The 21,334-nt window shown below is 43.6% G+C and overlaps 1 protein-coding gene across 3 annotated transcripts in view; it reads right to left on the minus strand.

The window, feature by feature from the left end:
• Positions 1-17,940: 17,940 nt before the first annotated feature.
• LEKR1 (leucine, glutamate and lysine rich 1) overlaps positions 17,941-21,334 on the minus strand; it is a 122,879-nt gene continuing 119,485 nt past the window's right edge. For all 3 annotated transcript variants that reach the window (XM_069975295.1, XM_069975293.1, XM_069975296.1), the window contains one exon: positions 17,941-19,119. In XM_069975295.1, the coding sequence (XP_069831396.1) occupies positions 18,718-19,119 (402 nt within the window). In that variant the 3' untranslated portion in view covers positions 17,941-18,717. The remainder of the gene's footprint in view (positions 19,120-21,334) is intronic.

Genomic DNA, 21,334 nt, shown 5'->3' on the forward strand with positions numbered 1-21,334 from the left:
TCTCCCCCCTGCTTCTCTCCTGTGCTTCTCTCCCCCATGCTTTTCTCCTGTGCTTCTCTCCACCATACTTCTCCCCCCTGCTTCTCTGCTTCTCTCCTGTGCTTCTCTCCCCCATGCTTCTCTGCTGTGCCTTTCTCCACCATACTTCTCCCCCCTGCTTCTCTCCTGTGCTTCTCTCCCCCTTGCTTCTCTCCTGTGCTTCTCTCCACCATACTTCTCCCCCAGCTTCTCTCCTGTGCTTCTCTCCACCATACTTATAATCCGCCAATGATCGCTGCGCATTGCTGGGGAACAAAACACAGGGGCACCATAGTTTGGGGAACTTTCCCCGCGGCACACCCGACCATGTGTCCCAACCACACTGGTTGAAAATCACTGGCCTATAAAATCATTGCTGCATAAGAATAAATAATCTCCTAATGTTAGGAAGCAACAAATGTTATAAAAGAATCACTTCTAGAGCAAAACTGCTGCTGTAAACACTTAGCAAGTGTGTGTGACTCTTATATAAATGTACAAAGATAGGTGAGGCTGTGAAAAGGTAATTTTTTTAAATTATTTTTATTATTACGCAAGGCCTATAGGCACCTGGCAATGCACAGATCTTTTATTGCCGTAAACACAAATGAAAAGCTTCTCTGTACTTCTGACCCCAATTGTTCTTAGGAATGTATAACTGACTTTCCTCGAGTTGTCCCTAGATGTTGAGTTCATGTCTAAGCTCTGTTTCTGCAGAGCTTCTACCCCACAGGATAAGAAGTTCAGGTGTGCCTGCATTTCTTTACATCTGACATACCTGTCACAATGCTGACATCAACCTGATAATAGGATTGCAGTTCACAGCAAGTATTTTATATGTACATAGAGTACAAAGAATAATCGCTGTTGTCGGGAAAACACAAATAGCTTACTGTGGAACATTAGCACCAGGTAAGAGCAGGCAGCTGCTGCTGGTATTACCACAGCCCTATAACCCAGCTCTATATACTGCTGTGTCACCTGCCATAAATCACTAAGATTTTCAAAGGCAAAGAAGGAATCTGTAAAGTACAGCACATTGCAGAAAGAACTGGAAATCATTACTTGTGTTGACTTTCGCACTTTACCTAGTACAAATTTTCTTCACAGTGTGGCTTAAGCCTTACTGCCATATTATTATATATTCTGGAGTATCGGACAATCAAAGTAGATTTGTAAGATTACAAAGAGTGTCCACTGCTATTCCTCATTGGAATTATCCACTGTAGGAATAGTGGGGAGGAATGTGCACAACTAAGGGCCCTTTTACACGGAAAGATTATCTGACAGATTATCTGCCAAAGATTTGAAGCCAAAGCCAGGAATGGACTATAAACAGAGATCAGGTAATAAAGGAAAGCCTTAGATTTCTCCTCTTTTCAAATCCATTCCTGGTTTTGGCTTCAAATCTTTGGCAGATAATCTGTCAGATAATCTTTCCATGTAGAAAGGGCCCTTACTTCAATAGATTTCTTTTCTCTGCATTTATGTGTCACTGTTGTTGAAATTTTTTTTTTTGCAGAAATCAATAGTACAGGTGATTTTAAGAAACTTTGTAAATGGGTTTATTAGCCGAAAAATGCATTTTTATCATAAAAAGGAATTTGAAGCTCTCCCCCTGTCTTCATGGTTTTCTATGGAGGCGGGAGGGGTGGAGGGAGATAAGGCACCAAAACAGGACAACAAAGAGTTAATTTACAACTACAGTACATCACCGGGCTATCTCCTCTGATGTCAGCACTAACCTCCCTGACCTCTGAATACCGTCTTTCACACAGCTCCCAATGTGTAATAATTTGTTCTCTGCTCTCTGCTGGTGACTAATCTCCCTCCTCCCCCCTCCCCTCTCCATAGGTTACACAGAGCACGTCTGATGTAAAAGAGTTGAGATTTCCTGATAATGAGCAGTGAATGGAAGAGAGGAGGGAGAGGGGGCCTGGGGAAAGTCTTTTTGAATGCAGATAATGGCATATTTGCCTAATAAACCCAATTACAAAGTTTCTCAAAATCGCCAGGACTATTGATTTCTGCAAAAAAAAAAAAAAACACAACAGTGACACTTTAACCCCTTAAGGACAGAGCCTGAAATGGCCTTAATGACAGAGACAAATTTTATGAATATGACCAGTGTCACTTTATTCATTAATAACTTCGGGATGCTTTTACCTATCCGGCTGATTCTGAGATGGTTTTCTCGTGACATATTGTACTTTACATTTCTGGTAAATTGGAGTCGATACTCATGACGAATCTTTATGAAAAAAAAACAAATAATGTGAAAAAATGCATTTTTCCAACTTTGAAACTTTTTTGCTTATACAGAAAGTGGTTATACCACATAAATTATATATTAAATAGCATTAGCAACATGTCTACTTTATGTTGGCAGCATTTATTAAACGATCTTTCATTTTTTTTAGACAATAGGAAGCTTAAAACATTAGCAGCAAATTTCCAAATTTTCAGTAAAATTTCAAAATCAGATATTTTTAGTGACCTGTTCAGGTTTAAAGTGTATTTGAGGGGCCTGTATGTTAGAAAGCCCCACAAAGCACCCCATTTCAGAAACTGCACCCCCCACACTCTGCAAAAGCATATCCAGAAAGTGTTTTAACCCTTTAGGGGAGTCACAGAAATAAAAGCCAAGTGTGTAAGAAATTTGAAAATTTTAATTTTCTGTGCAGAGATTTTATTGTAATCCAATATTTTTCATAATTATAAACCTATTACCAGAGAAATGCACCCCAATAATTATTGCCCCGTTTCTGCAGTTTATAGAAATACCCCATATGTGGCCCTATTGCGCTATTTGACGCAACCACAAGCCTGGGGGGCAGCAGAGCGCAAAATCCGGAAAAAGACGAGGCTGGAGCCGAAAATAGCCGAAAAAAGACGATGGGGACCGCCGGAAAGAGCCGAAGACCAAATGAGAAGACGGAGGACGCCGCGAACCCGGAAGACGGCGATCAGGACCCCGGGACAGGTGAGTAATGTACAAATACCTGCTCTGGACCCCTCAGCTACCTAGCCGGGCCGGTGGCACAGTGACCACCATTACTTTTTACAGTAATAGCGGTCGGTGCTGTCCTCGGACAGCACCGACCACCATTTTTTTCCGGGTCATCGGGTCACCGATGACCCGGAAAGGTTCCGATCGCCGCTATTGGCTGATCTGAATTGATTAGCCAATAGCGGCGATCGTAAGCACGGGGGGTGTTAACCACCCCCCGTGCCGAGAAGCTAAGATGGCCTGCTATGATTTATAGCAGGCTATCTTCCCCGATCGCTGTGTGCGAACACGCAGCGATCGGGGAAACATCGGGCGTAAATTTACGCCCTGATACGCTAAGTACCAGGGAGCGAGGGCGTAAATTTACGCCCGATGTCGTTAAGGGGTTAAGGACCGGGCCTGAAATGGCCTTAAGGAATGGAGCAAATTTTATGAATATGACCTGTGTCACTTTATTCATTAATAACTTCGGGATGCTTTAACCTATCCGGCTGATTCTGAGATTGTTTTCTCGTGACATATTGTACTTCACATTTCTAGTAAATTGGAGTCGAAACTTATAACGGATCTTTATGAAAAAACCCAAAATAGCGTGAAAAATTTTGAAAAAATGCATTTTTCCAACTTTAAAACTTTTCTGCTTATACAGAAAATGGTTATACCACATAAATTATATATTAAATAGCATTAGCAACATGTCTACTTTATGTTGGCGGCATTTATTAAACTATCTTTAATTTTTTTTAGACAATAGAAAGCGTAAAACATTAGCAGCAAATTTCCAAATTTTCAGTAAAATTTCAAAATCAGATATTTTTAGGGACCTGTTCAGGTGTAAAGTGTATTTGAGGGGACTGTATGTTAGAAAGCCCCACAAAGCACCCCATTTCAGAAACTGCACCCCCCAAACTCTGCAAAAGCACATCCAGAAAGTTTTTTAACCCTTTAGGGGAGTCACAGAAATAAAAGCTAAGTGTGTATGAAATTTGAAAATTTTAATTTTCTGTGCAGAGATTTTATTGTAATCCAAAATTTTTATAATTATGAACCTATTACCAGAGGAATGCACCCCAATATTTATTGCCCCGTTTCTGCAGTTTATAGAAATACCCCATATGTGGCCCTATTGCGCTATTTGACGCAACCACAAGCCTCAGATATAAAGGAGCGCCTAGTGCATTTCAATGGCTCTGTTATATTTGGTCATTTCTGACTGTACCACTTCAGGTTGGCAGAGGCTGTGGGGTGCCAAAACCTAAAAAACACCCCTAAAGGGACACCATTTAGAAAACTACACCCCTCAAGGAATGTAACAAGGGGTGCGGTGAGCATCTGGACCCCACAGGTGCTTCACAGATTTTCCGAACAATGTGGCGTGAAAAAAGACAAAAGTATTTTTTACACTAAAATGTTGTTCTAGCCTTCAATTTTTCATTTTCACAAAGGGATAAAAGGAAAAAAAAACCAAAAAACGTGTAGCGCAGTTTCTCCTGAGTACGGAAATACCCCACATGTGGACATAAAGTGCCAAGCGGGCGCAGGACGAGCCTCCAAAGGGAAGGAGCGCCAATTGGCTTTTGGAAGCTGGATTTAACTGGAATGGATTTCAAGGGCCACGTCGCATTTACAGAGCCCTCGTGCTGCCAAAACACTGGAAACCCCCCACAAGGGACACCATTCTGGAAACTACACCCCTCAAGGAATCTAACAAGGGGTGCAGTGAGCATATGGACCCCACTGGTGACGGGCACAAATGTGGAACAATGTGATGTGAAAGTGAAAAATTTAATTTTTTCACTTTCACGGCACAAATGTGCCCGTCATCAAGGGGTCCGTATCCTCACTGCACCCCTTGTTAGATTCCTTGAGGGGTGTAGTTTTCAGAATGGGGTCACTTGTGGGGGGTTTCCACTGTCTTGGCAGCACAAGGGCTCTGTAAATGCGACATGGCGTTCATCATCCATTCTAGCCAAATCCAACCTCCAAAATCCAAATGGCGCTCCTTCCCTTTGGAGGCTTGCCCTGCGCCCACATGGCGCTTTATGTCCACATGTGGGGTATTTACGGACTCAGGGGAAATTGCTCTACACATTTTGTGTGTTTTTTTTCTCTTTTAACCCCTTGTGAAAATGATAAATTCAAGGCTAGACCAACATTATAGTGTAAAAAATGTAATATTTCATTTTCACGCCACATTGTTCCACATTTGTGCCCGTCACCAGTGGGGTCCATATGCTCACTACACCCCTTGTTACATTCCTTGAGGGGTGTAGTTTCCATAATGGGGTCACTTGTGGGGGTTTTAACTGTCTTGGCAACACAGGGGCCTTTTAAATGCAACATGGCCCCCTCGAAATCCATTCCAGCCTCAAAAAACCAAATGGCGCTCCTTCCCTTTGGAGGCTTACCCTGCACCCGCATGGCGCTTTATGTCCACATGTGGGGAATTTGCGTACTCAGGGGAAATTGCTCTACACATTTTGTGTTTTTTTTTTTTCTTTTAGCCCCTTGTGAAAATGAAAAAATCATGACAAGATCAATGATTTAGAGTAAAAATTTTAAAAAGAATTACACTAAATGTTGGTCTAGCCTTGATTTTTTTCCATTTCCACAAGGGGTTAAAAAAGAAAATAAACGCAAAACGTGTAGGGTAATTTCCCCTGAGTACGAAAATTCCCCACATGTGGACATAATGTGCCATATGGGCAAAGGGCAAGCCAGGGGCGGATTAACTTTACCATAGGCCCCGGGCTGTTTACCAAGCCTGGGCCCCCCCACCCCAGTGTAACTATGGCAGCACTAGCCTGGCGTTCATAGTACAGGACAGATAATGTCATGATGTCCTGATTTGTGTAAAATTGCCATAAAAAAACCTGCAACAGACCCTTCACCATGTGGGACTGGGCCCTGTCCTTACCTATAAAATCATGGCACTTTACTGCACCCCAAAAGCCCAACTAAAAATAAACGGCGCGCTTTCTGACCCTTTCCCCATACACAATGGCACCCGACAGGGCTGCCCGCTCTCCCCACTTTTGTATGTGCTGGTAATGGAGCACTTGATGGCCTCTATCAGGGCAGATCCGAACATTCATGGCGTCACGGTTGAGGGCAGGGAATATAAATGCTCGGCTTTTGCCGATGACCTCCTGGTGTATATCACTGATCCTGTGACCTCTCTTCCCTCCCTGATGGCCCGATGGTCGGCGTTTGGGGAGTGGTCAAATTTCAAACTCAACCTGTCCAAATCAGAGGCCCTTGGTGTTTCCTTGCCAGCCCATCTTAAGTCTACCCTTCAAGCCTCCTTCCCTTTTATGTGGCCCCCTGCAGGGATCACCTATCTGGGTATAAAACTTCCCCCCGACCTCACACTTTTGTTCTTGGCCAACTTCACTCCCCTTCTCACACGATTTCGCAAGGACTTGGAGCAATGGGATCGCCCAGAATTCTCTTGGTTTGGAAGAGTCAGTATTATTAAGATGACCCTACTTCCCCGACTCTTATACTTATTACAGACCGTACCGATTTTTATAGCTACCTCGTTCTTCAACCAGCTCCAACGGTGCTTCGGGTCCTTTGTCTGGGCCTCCCGAAGTCCTCGTCTTGGCAGACTGACTCTGACCAGACCCAAGCTCTTTGGTGGCGCGGGACTCCCGGACTGTCGCCTATACTACCTTGCCTGTATACATGCAAGAGTCCTGGACATGATCCATAACGAAAAAAACAAGCTGTGGGTCCGTCTGGCTCAGTCACTTTCCTCCAAGTCCTTAGCAACTCTCCCGTGGACGTGGTCCCCCTCCCCAGCAGACTCTCATGTCATGTCTTTCTCCACCCGCCATACCCTGGCTAGTCTCCATGCCGGGCGGTCGACTCCCTCCCTGATTGACCCGCTAGGCCCCCTCCTGCCGATAACTGACCATCCTGACTTCCCCTTCCCCGTTTCTGGGCTTCTCCAAATCTACCCCTCTGCGCTTTGTCCAGGTCCTGGACAAAGACTCCCTTAAACCTCTCTCCTCTATCCTCTCTGAGGATGCCCCGGCCGCGAGAGCTCCCTTTGCTTACTTGCAACTTAAACACTTCCACTCTATGGTGTCAAGAGGGAAACAGTTATCCCGCCCCCTCACGGAATTTGAGCGGTTATGTATGTCCGCCTCCCCCCCGACACACTCAATCTCAGCTATATATGGACAGCTGATATCTGGGAGATACAAAGCTCCACCCCCGTTCTGCGATAAATGGGAAGCGGAACTGGGTAAACACTTCACTGAGGAGCAATGGGCCAGGTGTTTCTTTCTCACTCACAAGGCGACTATCGCCACGAAAGCACAGGAAACGTGCTATAAAATCACGTCAAGGTGGTACAGGGTTCCCGTGGTCCTACATAAGTGGTTTCCTTCGGTCTCGGACGAGTGCTGGAGATGTGGTGACGCACAGGGCACTATGTCCCATATATGGTGGGGGTGCGCCCGTCTCCAGCCTTACTGGAAGACGGTACTGCAAATTATCTCTGAAATAACGGGCGTCCACATTCCCAACACTCCTGAATCCGTACTACTATTCATGTTCCCCATGGCCCAACAAAAATACAAAAAGTCCCTTGCACGACATTTACTACAGGCAGCCAAGACCGTGATCCCCAGGCACTGGAGATCCACGGATGTCCCGTCACTGGAGGGGTGGTTCAAAGAGATCACACACATCCAACACATGGAGGACCTCCTTGCCTCCGCACCAAAAGAAATTTCTGCCTATACATCCACCTGGGCCTCATGGCTGGATTTTCTTGCTTCCCCCAGATATAGGTCAGTCGCGCTAGGGCAACCTTAGAGCGGGTTGCTCAGTCGCGGGTAGGCCTCTAGGCATACCCTGTCGCTGGCACCGTTGTTGTGGTGCATCCGGGAAGCCGGCGGTTCACTTATTGCTTACTCCTCAGGCGTGGATCACCCACCTTCCCCCCCCCCTCCCCCTTTCTGGCTACCTACCCTTTCTATTTCTCCCCCCTTCTTATTCTTTACTCATGGTTTTGTTTTTTAGCTACTGTTTTGTGCAATAAGCTCTTATGTTCTTGCGGATCCGCCGTTAGGCCCCGCAGTGTTGGCCTCTGTTTAAACATCCAAGTTCACGATCCCTCATGTTAGACCGGATTCTGAGCTGCTTGTCACTCACTATTTTGGATGTTGATTTTACTATAATACTTTTGCATTATCATTTCCGGGCCTTGGCCCTTTTGGTCAAAGCTGTCGAGTGTACACCCTGGTTTGTTCCTTGAAAATGTTCCTCTTGTCTACTTGTCTTTCTTATATGAAAAATTCTTAATAAAAAATTTTGAATTGGAAAAAACCTGCAAATCATGGCGGAAGTGTAGCCAGGAGACAGTACACCACTGAAAGTATAAGTCTTTTTGGGTGGTCATGGGCCCCCAGGAGGTCAGGGCCCCGGGCTGCCGCCCGAATCGCCCCTATTATAATCCACTATTGGGGCAAGCCACCAAAAGGACAGAGCGTCATTTAGAGGCTGGAATAGAGGATGGAGGCCATGTCGCAATAACAAAGCTCCTGTGCTGCCAGGACAGTAGAAACCCCCCACAAGTGACCCCATTCTGGAAATTACACCCCATAAGGAATCTAACGAGGGGTGCAGTGAGCATATGGACCCCACTGGTGACGGGCACATGTGTAGAACATGTGCCATGAAAATAAAAAAAAAATTTTTTTTCATTTTCACGTCCCAAATGTGGCCGTCACCAGGGGGCCATATCCCCGCTGCCCCCCTCAATAGATTCCTTATTGGGTGTAGTTTCCAGAATGGGGTCACTTGTGGGGGGTTTCTACTGTCCTGGCCGCACAGAGGCTTTGTAATTGCATCATGGCATCCTCTAATGGGAATGGCGGCCATACCTATTTAGCTGGGGAAAAGGGACAATTCTAATTTATTTGGAGGTATTAGGCCAATTATTAGTTTATAAGGTTGAAAATGACAGGTGTCCATCAAATTCAACCTGTGTTGACCCAGAGGAAGGCAAAAAACCCTCGTGAGGCTGACGACAGTAGCCTCATCACAGGGGAAAAAATTCCTTCCTGACTCCATAATGGCAATCAGAATAATCCCCGCATCAACGTGACCCCTGAAATAGGAATAAGGGACAGAATTTAGATAATGTAGAACACCGATGATGTGTGGTACGTCTTGAAGAGATCCTGTATGCAGAGGCCGGGGTGATCAGGACAGGTGTCACACTGGAAAATGATGTCCTTCCTGATCCCCCTGTTACGCCACACTCTGAACTTCTTCTGGGGTCTCCTGTTTTCCAGTGTGGGGGACGTCACCTGGAAAATGTTTCCCTGGTGCGAAACGGGGTCCTTCATATCCAGAAGCGCTGGGTCCGCTCCATGGCTGCTAAATATTAGGGCTCTATTACTGCTTCTGATATGTTCGGATCGTGCCGCAAGCTACAGTAGCTCGGGCAGCGAGGGACCGGAAGAGGGGGTGCTGGTATAAAAGTTATCCCCGTACAGGTGGTAACCTTTATCCAGCAGTGGGAAGATCAGTTCCCGAACGATCTTCCCACTAACTCGGAGGTGGGGGGGAATCTGGGGGCTGGATTTGGGTGTCCCTTCCTTCATACACTCTAAGGGTACGTGCACACTGCGGAATGGCGAAGGATAACCCTTTGTGCATTCCGCAGCTGGCACCCACCGGCGGACTGATGCGGGCACGCGTCTCCTTCCGTGTCAAAGACTCTATTCTATGCACGGCTGGATTCCGCTCTCCGTCCAACGTATTCATTCTTTGGAAGGACGATGGAATCCGCCCATGCATAGAATGGAGTCTATGACATGGGTGGAGACACGCGGGTGCCAGCTGCGGAATGCACAAAGGGTTATCCTTCGCCATTCCGCAGTGTGCACGTACCCTGAATCTGTAAGTGTACCCTGAGGTACTCTCACAGAGTTTGTAGAATTTCACGCCATACCGTCATCTCTTATTGGGACGGTACTGGAGGAAAAGATGTGTCTGGGAGGCAGCTTACGCTACGCTACCCCCAGATACGTCATTGGAGGATGAGGATAAGGATGAATGGAGGAAAAAAGGATCCCCCCATTCATGCTCACTGGCTGTTTCGGTGTCGGAAGCAATAATAGCGTATGCGTCTGATACCGAAAACACGCCGGGGGCCACTTTTATATAGGGATGGGTATATGGGGTATGTAGTGGTATAGTGTCAAACTTTATTCAATGTAGTGTGGTGTAATGTAGTGTTTTTACGTGTTTTTTTACAGTAAGTATAAAAAAAAAACCTACGCCAAAAATGGTGTTGCTGATAAATGCCGCACTTATGTGCGCCACTTATCAGCAGACCGTGGCAGTAGAAGATAGAAAAAAAAACACCCTACGCCAAAGAGGAGGAGTTGCTGATTAGCAGCGCACTTTCGTGCGATGCTGATCAACATTCATCGGCGATAGGGTGCGGAAAATAGAAAAAAAAAAATTTGGAAAAAAAAACAAACCTTTATTACATACTGAACATCCCTATAGCTGCTGATAAGTGTATTACACTTATTAGCCGCTCGAGGGCAGCAGAGCGCAAAAACCGAAAAAAAAACGAAGGGGACCTCACGGAAGAAGCCGAAGACCCGACGAGAAGATGAGGACGCCGCGAACCCGGAAGACACCGATCAGGACCCCAGGACAGGTGAGTAATGTACAAATACCTGCTCTGGACCCCTCAGCTACCTAGCTGAGGGGTCCAGAGTAGGTATTTATAACTTTTGAGGACTTTGATCGCCGGTACCGGCCTGCCGTTCACGGCGATCGGGCCGGTGGCACCGTGACCACCATTACTTTTTACAGTAATGGCGGTCGGTGCCGTCCTCGGACAGCAGCGACCGCCATTTTTTCCGGGTCACCGATTGCCCGGAAAGGTTCCGATCGCCGCTATTGGCTGATCTGATCTGATAAGCCAATAGCGGCGATCGTCGGCATGGGGGGGGGGGGTTAACAACCCCCCTTGCCGACAGATAGAGATGGCCTGCAGTGTATTTCTGCAGGCCATCTCTCCCGATCGCATGCAGCCGGTCCGCGGCGCCCTCTTAAAGGACCCACGTACCGGTACGTCATGGGTCCTTAGGAGGTTAAAGTGTCACTGTTGTTATAACTTTAAAATATAAATCAACAGTATATGTGAAATAAAGCAAGCTTGCAATTTACATTCACTATATTTTAGTTTTTTTTATCATACTGTAAAACAAAGCTGTACTTACCAGAAAATCAGGTGCACTAGCCTGAAGGCAGATTTTTAAACTTGTACTTGTTGAAAAAAAAGAGACTTCACACATAAAGTCCCAGCAAGTATAGAGTGTCATGGCTCAATGTGTCTATCAATCACATGACTGCCTTCTCTCTGATAGATGACCTGGGAAACACGGGACTTCCTGTGTTTAGACTCTTTGGAAAAACAAAACAAAACAGGAAGTGCTGTGTCTTCCAAGAGAACTAAAAAAAATAATGAATGTAAATTGCAAACTTGCTCTATATCACATCTACTGCTGATTTAGACCTTAAAAGTTATAACAACAGTGACACTTTAAAGTACTGTTGTCCCATCATTTGTTTACATAGCATGAAACATACCAGACGTAGCCTGCAAGGCCTGAATGCAGGCCCTGTATTTAGTGGAGTGCTCTTTGACGTCACTTGCCGCATCACTTGCAGTATTTTGAGTTGATGTATCTTCTGAGATCCCCTCCGTCAGCCCTTGCACTTTTACCTATTTCTTGACAACATGTGACAATGGATTTCTCACTAAACCCGAATATGCATTTCTATTCTTAAAGAAACATCAATTAGTACAGAATTCTCAGAAGATTCTTGTCCGATCATGCTAAGGAGGTGGCAGTAAGAGATTTATATTATGGAGCATGAAAGGTATGATAATTGGGGGTATTCTCAGTCACATGACTGACAGGCAGCAGTACAAGATATTCAGGAAGTGTTATGTATTTACCTCTTTTCAGATTCAGTATGTGAAATCCCATCCAAATACTGTATGTAAGCATAGAACAAAATATACCTTACTTAAAGGGGATAGGACATCTGGACCAGTTCTGTCCATATGTGTATGGTGTCCCACTAGGAGTGTTGTGTGTATATATACACCCTTCACAAAAGTTTGTACTTATTGTGTTATTATGGTGATGAAAGTAGTACTAAAGTTTGCCATTAGATGTTGCTTTATTATGTATGTGTATATGGAAGCTGCACAGCTGAAGGATTGTAAAGGGTTATTGTTTTCTATGTGTCACCTGAATCTGTAGATCAGTAGGAGTCTAGCTTTCTTCTTTCCTATCATCTCCTCTCTTTCTTTTTCTATTGCACTCTTTCACCCACTCACAGCGCACCTAACACGCTGGAGAGGAAGTAAGCCACATGGGTGGAGGAGGAACTAAGTTCTTTTCGTTCTGGACATTGTGGAGGAAGGACACATGCTAGATAGCTCTCCACCGTTGTCCTGTCTGGGCCCTGGCCCTCTGCCCGGTCCCCGTACCTTGAGTCAGTCTTAGCTAGTACCCCTCATGGGAAGGACGTAAGACAGCACACTGCTACCAACTTCTTCACTAGTTACACTACAAAGCACTATGCACTGTTAAACTCCTCTTAGGAGAAAATAAGCAAGAGACAACCTCAACCCATGCCGTGGACAAGGAGGATACACAGAGCAGGACAGTATCCACAGTACAGCCAAAGAGCTAGGAACTGATCCGGGCAGAGCAAAGTTGCAGTAAGCCTAGCAACTCGCTGTGCAGGTATCAGCAGGGAACCCTCACCATTCCGCTCATCCCAGGTAACAAGGTCTGGGGCCTGTGTCACCCATTAAGAAGGTTCAGCCTAGTCTAGAGGGCATAAGGTGGTGTAAAGACTGAAGTCAAAGGCCAATACACGGGCACAGGTGTTCTTATTCTCCTTCTTTTAAGGATTCTACCTCATCCTCCAACATTCCAGCAGAGCACAGTACTACTTGGGTTGAGACTTTCACGGTATTCTCCTCTCTGCTACTCTATCTCTTGTATCGCTCAATACAACTCAACCAGCATGACTATCTCCTACACTGCACTTCAACTACAGATCTGGTCGTTCTATTGTCAAGTGTTTATTGGAACTTTGTCAAGCGTGTTTCAGAGACTTTATCTAAAGGAACCTTATACTGTTGAAACTGTATTACCTGCTGCACATTTACAAATAGTAAACCAACTTAACTATAACTGGAGACTCTGTGATTATTCGTGTAAACTACCGACACAGCACACACCGCAACCTTGGGACAATCTCCTCTTTCTGTGGGTGGCGGGTCCTAATATCCAAGAGGGTCACTATACCACTTTGGCCATCCGTGAACACTCTAACCCAAGGGACCCAGTAGCAACCCGGCAGGATACTGACCACAGGGGAAAAGGGTACAACCGGCCTTGTCAAATAAAAGCTGGCGTGCCATCACACCTGTTTGCCCACCAGGCACTGGTGTCATGTGGCAACATTCCAAGGTCCGGCTGTATCTCGGCCATCCCCCACAGAAGTGGCGTCACACCACAACACCTAGCAAGTGACCGGCCGCTCCTCCGATATAACACCTCCGGGGGTACACCACATGTGATACCAGAGCATTTGGATACAATAAAGGGTGATCTGTCACTCTGGATCCCCTTATATAGAAGGGGTGGGCCGCAGAGCACTATTGAACTACATGTGGTATTACTAAGACTTGCTGTTGTTCCTGTTCTGTGAACCTGGCCTTATACCGCAATGTTTACATCTGAGGAACAATGGATGTATCACTTCAATAGTAGATAGTTTCACCATTCCTGACCTTAGGAACGCTGGGTGACAATCCAAATCATAGCTTGTAGTTTCTGAGCCCTGGGGAAGAACTTGTACCATAGACAATTCTCACATTCCTAGTGATGCGGTGTACGATGATTCACACCGTGTAGGATCTATGTTCATTGCAACAAGGACAGTTTCAGATGAGCATTATATAACCGCAAGTCCTGACCTGAGCATGGATCTAGCGACACAAAAAACACATGATTTCAGCTCCAATCCACAGACTGACGGTCAGACAAGGATTTGTGGCCGTAAAACAGATGCAGAAATACAGCAGTTTTTAAACTGCTGTCTAGTGTTACTACCATAACTGTCCCGATTATCATGATATTTCAGCACACTTGAATATCACTTATTTTTTCTCTTGTAGTTTCATATACTGCTTTACTGATAGCTAGAGGGACTTGGGTATGCAGAGAATTTGTACAATAGTATTATGTGGGCTTTATAGCATAAATATTTGAGAATTATGGGGCAATACTATGTGATAATTTACTAGGAGTCTTCACATAGAAAAGAATACAAGTAACAATAGGTGGAATAAAAATTTCTTGTGGGGCTCACATGACTTCATTTACACCTCTTCTTTGCTAGTTACCCAGATCCTTGGTCTGTGCTGAAGAAATAACATATACAGTGGTGCCTTGGATTACGAGGATAATTCCTTCCAGGAACGTGCTTGTAATCCAAATCCACTCTTAAACCTAAGCAAATTTTCCCATAAAAAATTATTGAAATGCGGACAATTGGTTCCACACCCCAAAAATAATGATTTTCTATTCTGAATAACATGTAAAACAAATTAAGTAAACATTTATAAATAGCTGAATATGTGATATTATAAGTTACTGTACAGTATAACAATCAGCATGTGGAGTATAATGTATAGTAAGTGCATAAACCTGAAAAACAGCCGCAGTTTGTAGATACAGGATGGAGCTGCAGATCCCCATAATGCAGGAGTGTAGTACAACAGGCTAGAATAGAGAAGCAGGGCTGCTGTCAGAGGTCTGTGTGGTCACATGACAGCAATGGGGAAAGGGGTGGGTGTTCAGCATGGATCAATCAGTACTGACAGAGACTGCAGGGAGCATGAAGGAATGAGCAGGACATATGTGGGCACATACATGCAGCACTCTCTGTCCGGGGAGAGAGGGGTTACAGCTATGGAGAGATTACCCCCATAGTCCTGTCTCCTGATGTAAGCCCCAGCCTGAAGTGGATTTGCTATGATTTGGAAGGTGAGGGATATTTCCTGGGTCAGAGTACAGTGCTGTAGACCCCGCTATGCAGACCATGCCCCTCCCCAACTCACCCTCCCACCCAGTACAGGAAGCTCTTAAACCAAGTCACAATTTTGAAAAACTGTGAACTCTTAAACCAAAATGCTTGTAAACCAAGTTACTCTTAAACCAAGGTACCACTGTATAGGAGAATGTTAGTACAGTTAAATACCATATTTGTACATTCTTTTTTCATGGCTTTTTTTTGGTGTTCAAAAGGCACTTTTTACAGTTCACATGGTTTTTTTATGATTTTTTTGTTGCATTTTTTCAAAATAATGTTTTAATCCATGAGTGTTTTGGTGACATTTTATTTTCTTTTGCTTTTTTCCTGTTACAAGTCATGTGATTTTTTTTATCACAAAGAGACTCGGTCTACACACCAGACAATGAGATTGTATTGCACTCCCCCTGCTACTGGAACATCAAGAACACCAAGACCAATAGACCCAGAAAATCAATTGCACACTGGAAGCTCGCACATCATCAACGAGTCACATACTCACCCACAGTGCAATACAGGAACATATTATATCTTCACTATGGGTCCTTACACTGGTGGCTGCAAGCGTCATCAGAGAGGATAAGTGGCCGGAGCACCAATGTATCATATTCTTTATTGATCATTACTGATACCTTCACCTTTTCACACATTCACACATTTTTAACACACTAACTGGGTGTGAAACCGCTATAGCTGCAGCATGCTGGGTTTTTGAAAAAACAAACAGTTGCTCAAAAATTTTACCTCATATGGACAAAATGCCACATATTGAAAAACATTTTAGGTATATTTCCCCATTAACCTTCAGGTAACATGTAGTTACTGGGTTTGGAAAAGAACACCCTGTATGAAACCAAACCAATGGAGCTCAAATGTCAAGTACTAACATAGCTCAAATTACTAGCTGTTAACCCTTCTTTAGCCATGTTATATGTTGCAAACAAAAGCCCCCAGCACTGTATTTGAGTGTAACAGGCCAGTGATGTCATATACCATTGTAAATATCAACCAGCATTATGTTGACATGAATAGGAGGTTTCACGTTCATCATATGTTCACTATTCACATACAGTCATATATTCACTTTTACTGTTTCATTACTTCTAAAACAGTGACAAATGGAAGGAATCCTTCAGTTAAAAAGAGAGGTAATGTCCAGCATTGCTGATGAGGTCTCAAAAACAGAAACAGATCTTTCTACACATAGGTTGTAGCGAATATAAATATGACCTAAGATTACACTGATCTGAATGTAGCTAAGGAAATAGCGCTTTGGGTGGTATTTGCACGTTATTAATTTTTCGGGAAATGAAAAGGTTCATAAAAAATAAACATACATATATGAAAAATTATTAGAAATTATAATAAAAAATATATTTACAAAAATCACTATTATCTTAGAATTATGTATCTATAACAGAAGACTACAGGACACAAGTCACAGTATACAACAATATTAAATAAATACAATATTAGGCTATGTTCACACAGCGTAAAAGTACGGCCGTTGTTGCCATCGGCAACAACGGCTGTACTTTTTACACTGAAACACACTGCCTTATATTCTATGGGATCCGGCCGGAGCGTTTACACATAGTATACGCTCGGGCCGGGATCCAGAGCGGCGCCGCAAAGAGCTGACATGTCAGTTTTCTGCAGCCGCAATTCAGTGAATTGCGGCCGCAGAGAGACCTGTCAGTTTACAAAATGAAGCGAGCGGCTCCGGCCACTTGCTTCATTGTGTGGTATGAGAGTTCTGATGCGGGCGCGCGCAGTATCGGCTGGGGTGATTTTTGCAGAGACCGGCCGTTCCGTGACCCGAGCGGGTCACGGAACGGCTGGTTCTATACGCCGCGTGAACATAGCCTAAAGCCGTGTTCTATAACCTATAGGAAACACTCGCAGACAATCCAGCTTTGCCTTTCCTAGTACTCTACTACACATGTACAGTTGGCACAACTGGTCTTAAAAATGCAATTGCTTCTTGTCACCAATAGATGGCGAGTAGGATCCTCAGAATGATTTCTATCCCAAGAGCAATTGGTATAGAGTATGACATTGAGGGCTTGTAGTAAATGTGTTTTATGTTTGTTGCATAGAAACGTGCAAATATAAACATGCATAAACATATACATATGTATGGATGTATATATATTTTCTTTTGATGTTCTCACCAGTTTAGTCCTTAGTGCTGAGAGAAAGAAACTGCTTTGTCCACATGCTTGTCCCTGTGTACTGTGTTCTGCTGGAATCCAGTGGATATTACATTGCTCCCTCCTGGTTTAGAGCTCTCCTAAGGAACTTTGGGGAAAATTTATCAAAGGCTTTGCGCCTTTTTTAAGGTGAATAGTTGGATTTTCCACCCATTTTTGGTTCTATTAAGTTCTATTTTTGAACCAGTATTCTATGGGTAAATATTTTTTAGATGTGACTTTTTTTTAAAATCTGCCTGTTTTGAATATTCACCCCAAAGTTCACATTAGCACATTTATAATTTCAGACTTTTTAAAAAAAGTCACACAAACTTGTGCAGGCCTACGCCTGGTCAGTATCAGGTGAATTTGTTTGGGCAATTTTATACTTTTTTATACAATTTTGTGGCTTTCCTTGGGACTTTTTACTTAAATGCATTCACTATGACAATGCTTCATTATAATAAATCAGTCATAAGATATTGAAACAAAATATACACCAATCCTCATTAGAAGTTACACAAATTAGACTCCTTAGTTTCCCTCGGTCTGTTTTTGCTTTGAACAGTCACAAGACAGAATGCTATAAGTGATCACCAAACCAATATACTGGAGGCAGAAGTCATGGCTGAAAGCCCCTATCATTTAAGCTATTAAAGTATATACACATGTACTATGTACTATGAACACCACGCTAGTGCGCCCGTGGTTACAGTGGGATGTGGAAGGCCCAGGCTTGGTGAACAGCCCGGGGCCTATGGTAAAGTTAATCCGCCCCTGACTGAACTACTATTTGGCCGACAGTTCTCTTCTTCTTCCTCCCCATACACATGAATGTTCAGCACAGCTGAACTTTACTGTGCTCTCTATGGGGAGGCGTCAAACTGCTCTGATACCAGCTCATCCTAATACATCATGCCAAACCCTTATTTCCACTGACATTATGGGTGACGGGTTATTAGTCAACTTAAGTATAAGGTGTATAGACATCTTAAGACTTAATTCCTTTGGTCTTTGTATGGACACATGGTGGTGAGCTGACCCTAGTCTGTATTCACTACGAATACTATAAGTGCCCAACACTGTTCATAAATACAGCTAGGTAAATGCCCCCAAAATGTGGTACAGTGACTACAGCTATGCACAACAACATGTGTACTATGATGAATGCCCTCTGTACTTTTATTATATCGCTCATTGTGACTGGAATAGAACACTATTGTATCAATAAATACATTCTACCTTCTGCAGCCAGTACTAAGTCCATTACTAATTCAGGAAAAACTATTTTCCGAGGTGCTCAGGCATATCCTCAGGCGACCCTAGTCTGTTCTAAGGCTGAGTAGAATTCCTCCTGAGAACAGCAGTAATTTTATGCCTTGTATCAGTCAGTGAAGATGTCCTCTCCTTTGGAGGGTGTGGGGATTGGAGCATAGGTAGGCTACTACCACTACTTTGCCTGAGCTTGTTATAGTTGGGGGCACTGGCAGACCCATATGTTCCAGATAAGCCCAGTAGTTTGCTTCCATTACTATTTGGAGGAGGTTTCTTCTGTGCACCGGTTGTGTTGTGTAATGAAGCTGTCTTGTCTGGAGTAAATGGCCTTTGCGACACTGGGAAGTTTAAACTGACTCTTTTTATTTCAAGCAGTTGTTGTTTGGTCAATGTCAAGGCTTCGGTAAGTTCATAGCGTTCTTCACACTCCATGCGCACTGTTTCCTTAAGGAATTCAATCTAAAAAGAGGAACCTAATTAGCTAAGAACAGTATATTTATAGTAGTTAGTAGTAATAGCAGCAAAGTATAATATTTCCTCATGTTACATATACAGCATTCATACACAGTGCGGTGAAAAAGTATATTTCAGATGTAACCCTATTTTATTTGTCCTAGAATGCACACTGACAGAGTGCTATAAGGAACAGAGGAGAACTTAATAAACATCCTTTATTTCAGGGAGTTAAGTATCACCCATCACACATATCATCCATGAGAAAAAAGAAAGAACTGGTTTAGCAGCTAAAAATTGTAAGAAAATGCTTCCTATGACATGAAACCAGACTTTAATATCACATTTGAGAGATATAAGCCTCCTCTGTGCAGAGCTGCTGTATGGCTCATGTTCTTTTGGGATCACTACTGCAATCTAAAACTTTATTTTTGTTCTCCTAAGCTATTTCTCAGACTTGAACTTTGACTCATAACTGTTTGCATCTGGTTAAAGGGAACCTATCACTAGATTTTCAGAGAGTAAAACAATGCGATGATGTTATAGTGCTATAATGTAATGTAAACATGCCTCTGTTAATAAGAAAACATAAAACAATGCAGTGTCATCTGGGTGGTGCTGGTGAAGTGTCATGGCGGTGTGTACCCCCTTTCCACCTTAACTGACATCTCACAAGACATATGACATCAGCCCTAGCTCTGCCCACTTTTGGTGAATGATTTACATATTGTGCACACTCTTTTCTAACTTGTTTTCCCAGCATTCTGTGCAACCATAACTACCGTAAGTGTAATACTGTATTTGCACTTAAGACATAAAGGGACTAAACTGTTCCAGCTTAACTCATCTTTCCATAGATAGTTGTCCCACACAAGTGGGGGATCAGTTTTTTGCACAAGTGATTGATGTTTAATAGGATGAACTGAATCCTGATATAAATGGTTACCCGAACTTTAAGTTTAAGGGAACATAGGCGATATAGGTGACAACTTTCTACAATAAAATGTAGTAATATCCCTATTCCTCTCATTTTTATTTGTAGTCCTAGGCCCAGTTTTATTAAAGGGTGTAAATATACACTGGTGTAAACTGACCACAGCAACCAATCACAGCTCAGCTTTTAGCTCTGGTAAAATGAAAGCTGAGCTGTGATTGGCTGCTGTGGGCTGTTTACACCAATGTCTATTTTACACCCTTTGATAAATCTGGGCCCTAGCGTGTAGCCCGGTCATGAATAATGAACTTTCATAATTGTGTAAAAAAGATGTTACTGCCTCCCTTCCCCATTTCTGTCCTTTACTTCCTCTTTCCGTGTCTGTTTACTATTCCCAGTATGCTATATATGCTGATAACATGGACTAAATATGTCTTAGGCCATTTTTAATTTTTAATGTAGGCTACAGGATGCCTTTATTTGTTCCTTGTTTGTTTGTTTGTTTGTTTGTTTATTTTACAGAGGACTGAGGGTGCATTAAATATATAAAAGCAAGCATACTTACCTGTCTTGATCCCTGGCAGCACCTAGTCCCGGCTGCTCACTGCTGCTTTCTCTGAGATACCTGCCATGCCAATTATTAGCGGAAGTGGATCCCATTGCAGAAAGTGATTAATATCTCCTGTGGGGACAATGTCAGAGGAAGCAGCAGAAGGAGCATGGGCCAGAAGGGAATGTGAGTGGATGTGCAGGCCATCAGTCTAGCTACTAATCTTTCATAAGTATCCTGTTACTGTGGAGTTCCCACCTGGTACCCCATTCCTGCTTATTCTGTGCCCTGCCTCACTGGCGCACTGATGGCGGTGATGTCAATCAGAAGCACTCCAACGAGGGAAAACAGTCAGATATGGAGCTGGAGTTGCAAAATGGAGCCACACCAGGCACCAGCACACACTCTGCACACCCCTTTTTTGGGAGGAGAGTCTCCTAAATGTTACTATATAGTGGTTAGCAGTTATGGATAAGTTGCATAATGTCACCCACTGAAACACTTTTCAAACATTAGTTCCAATGAAATCTATTCTTGATGGAAAATGTAAACTTTTCCTTACTGTTAGAATCTCCTGACCATTTGTGATCAAAACAATGGGGGAGATTTATCAAAGGGTGTAAAATTTAGGCTAGTGCAAACTGCCAACAGCAACCAATCACAGCTCTGTTATTATTTTACCAGAGCTGGAAGCTGAGCTGTAGTTGTTGTGGCCAGTTTGCACCAGTCTTAATTTT

Source organism: Dendropsophus ebraccatus, chromosome 6 (genome assembly GCF_027789765.1).
Source record: "Dendropsophus ebraccatus isolate aDenEbr1 chromosome 6, aDenEbr1.pat, whole genome shotgun sequence".
In the NCBI taxonomy this organism is placed as follows: Eukaryota; Metazoa; Chordata; class Amphibia; order Anura; family Hylidae; genus Dendropsophus; species Dendropsophus ebraccatus.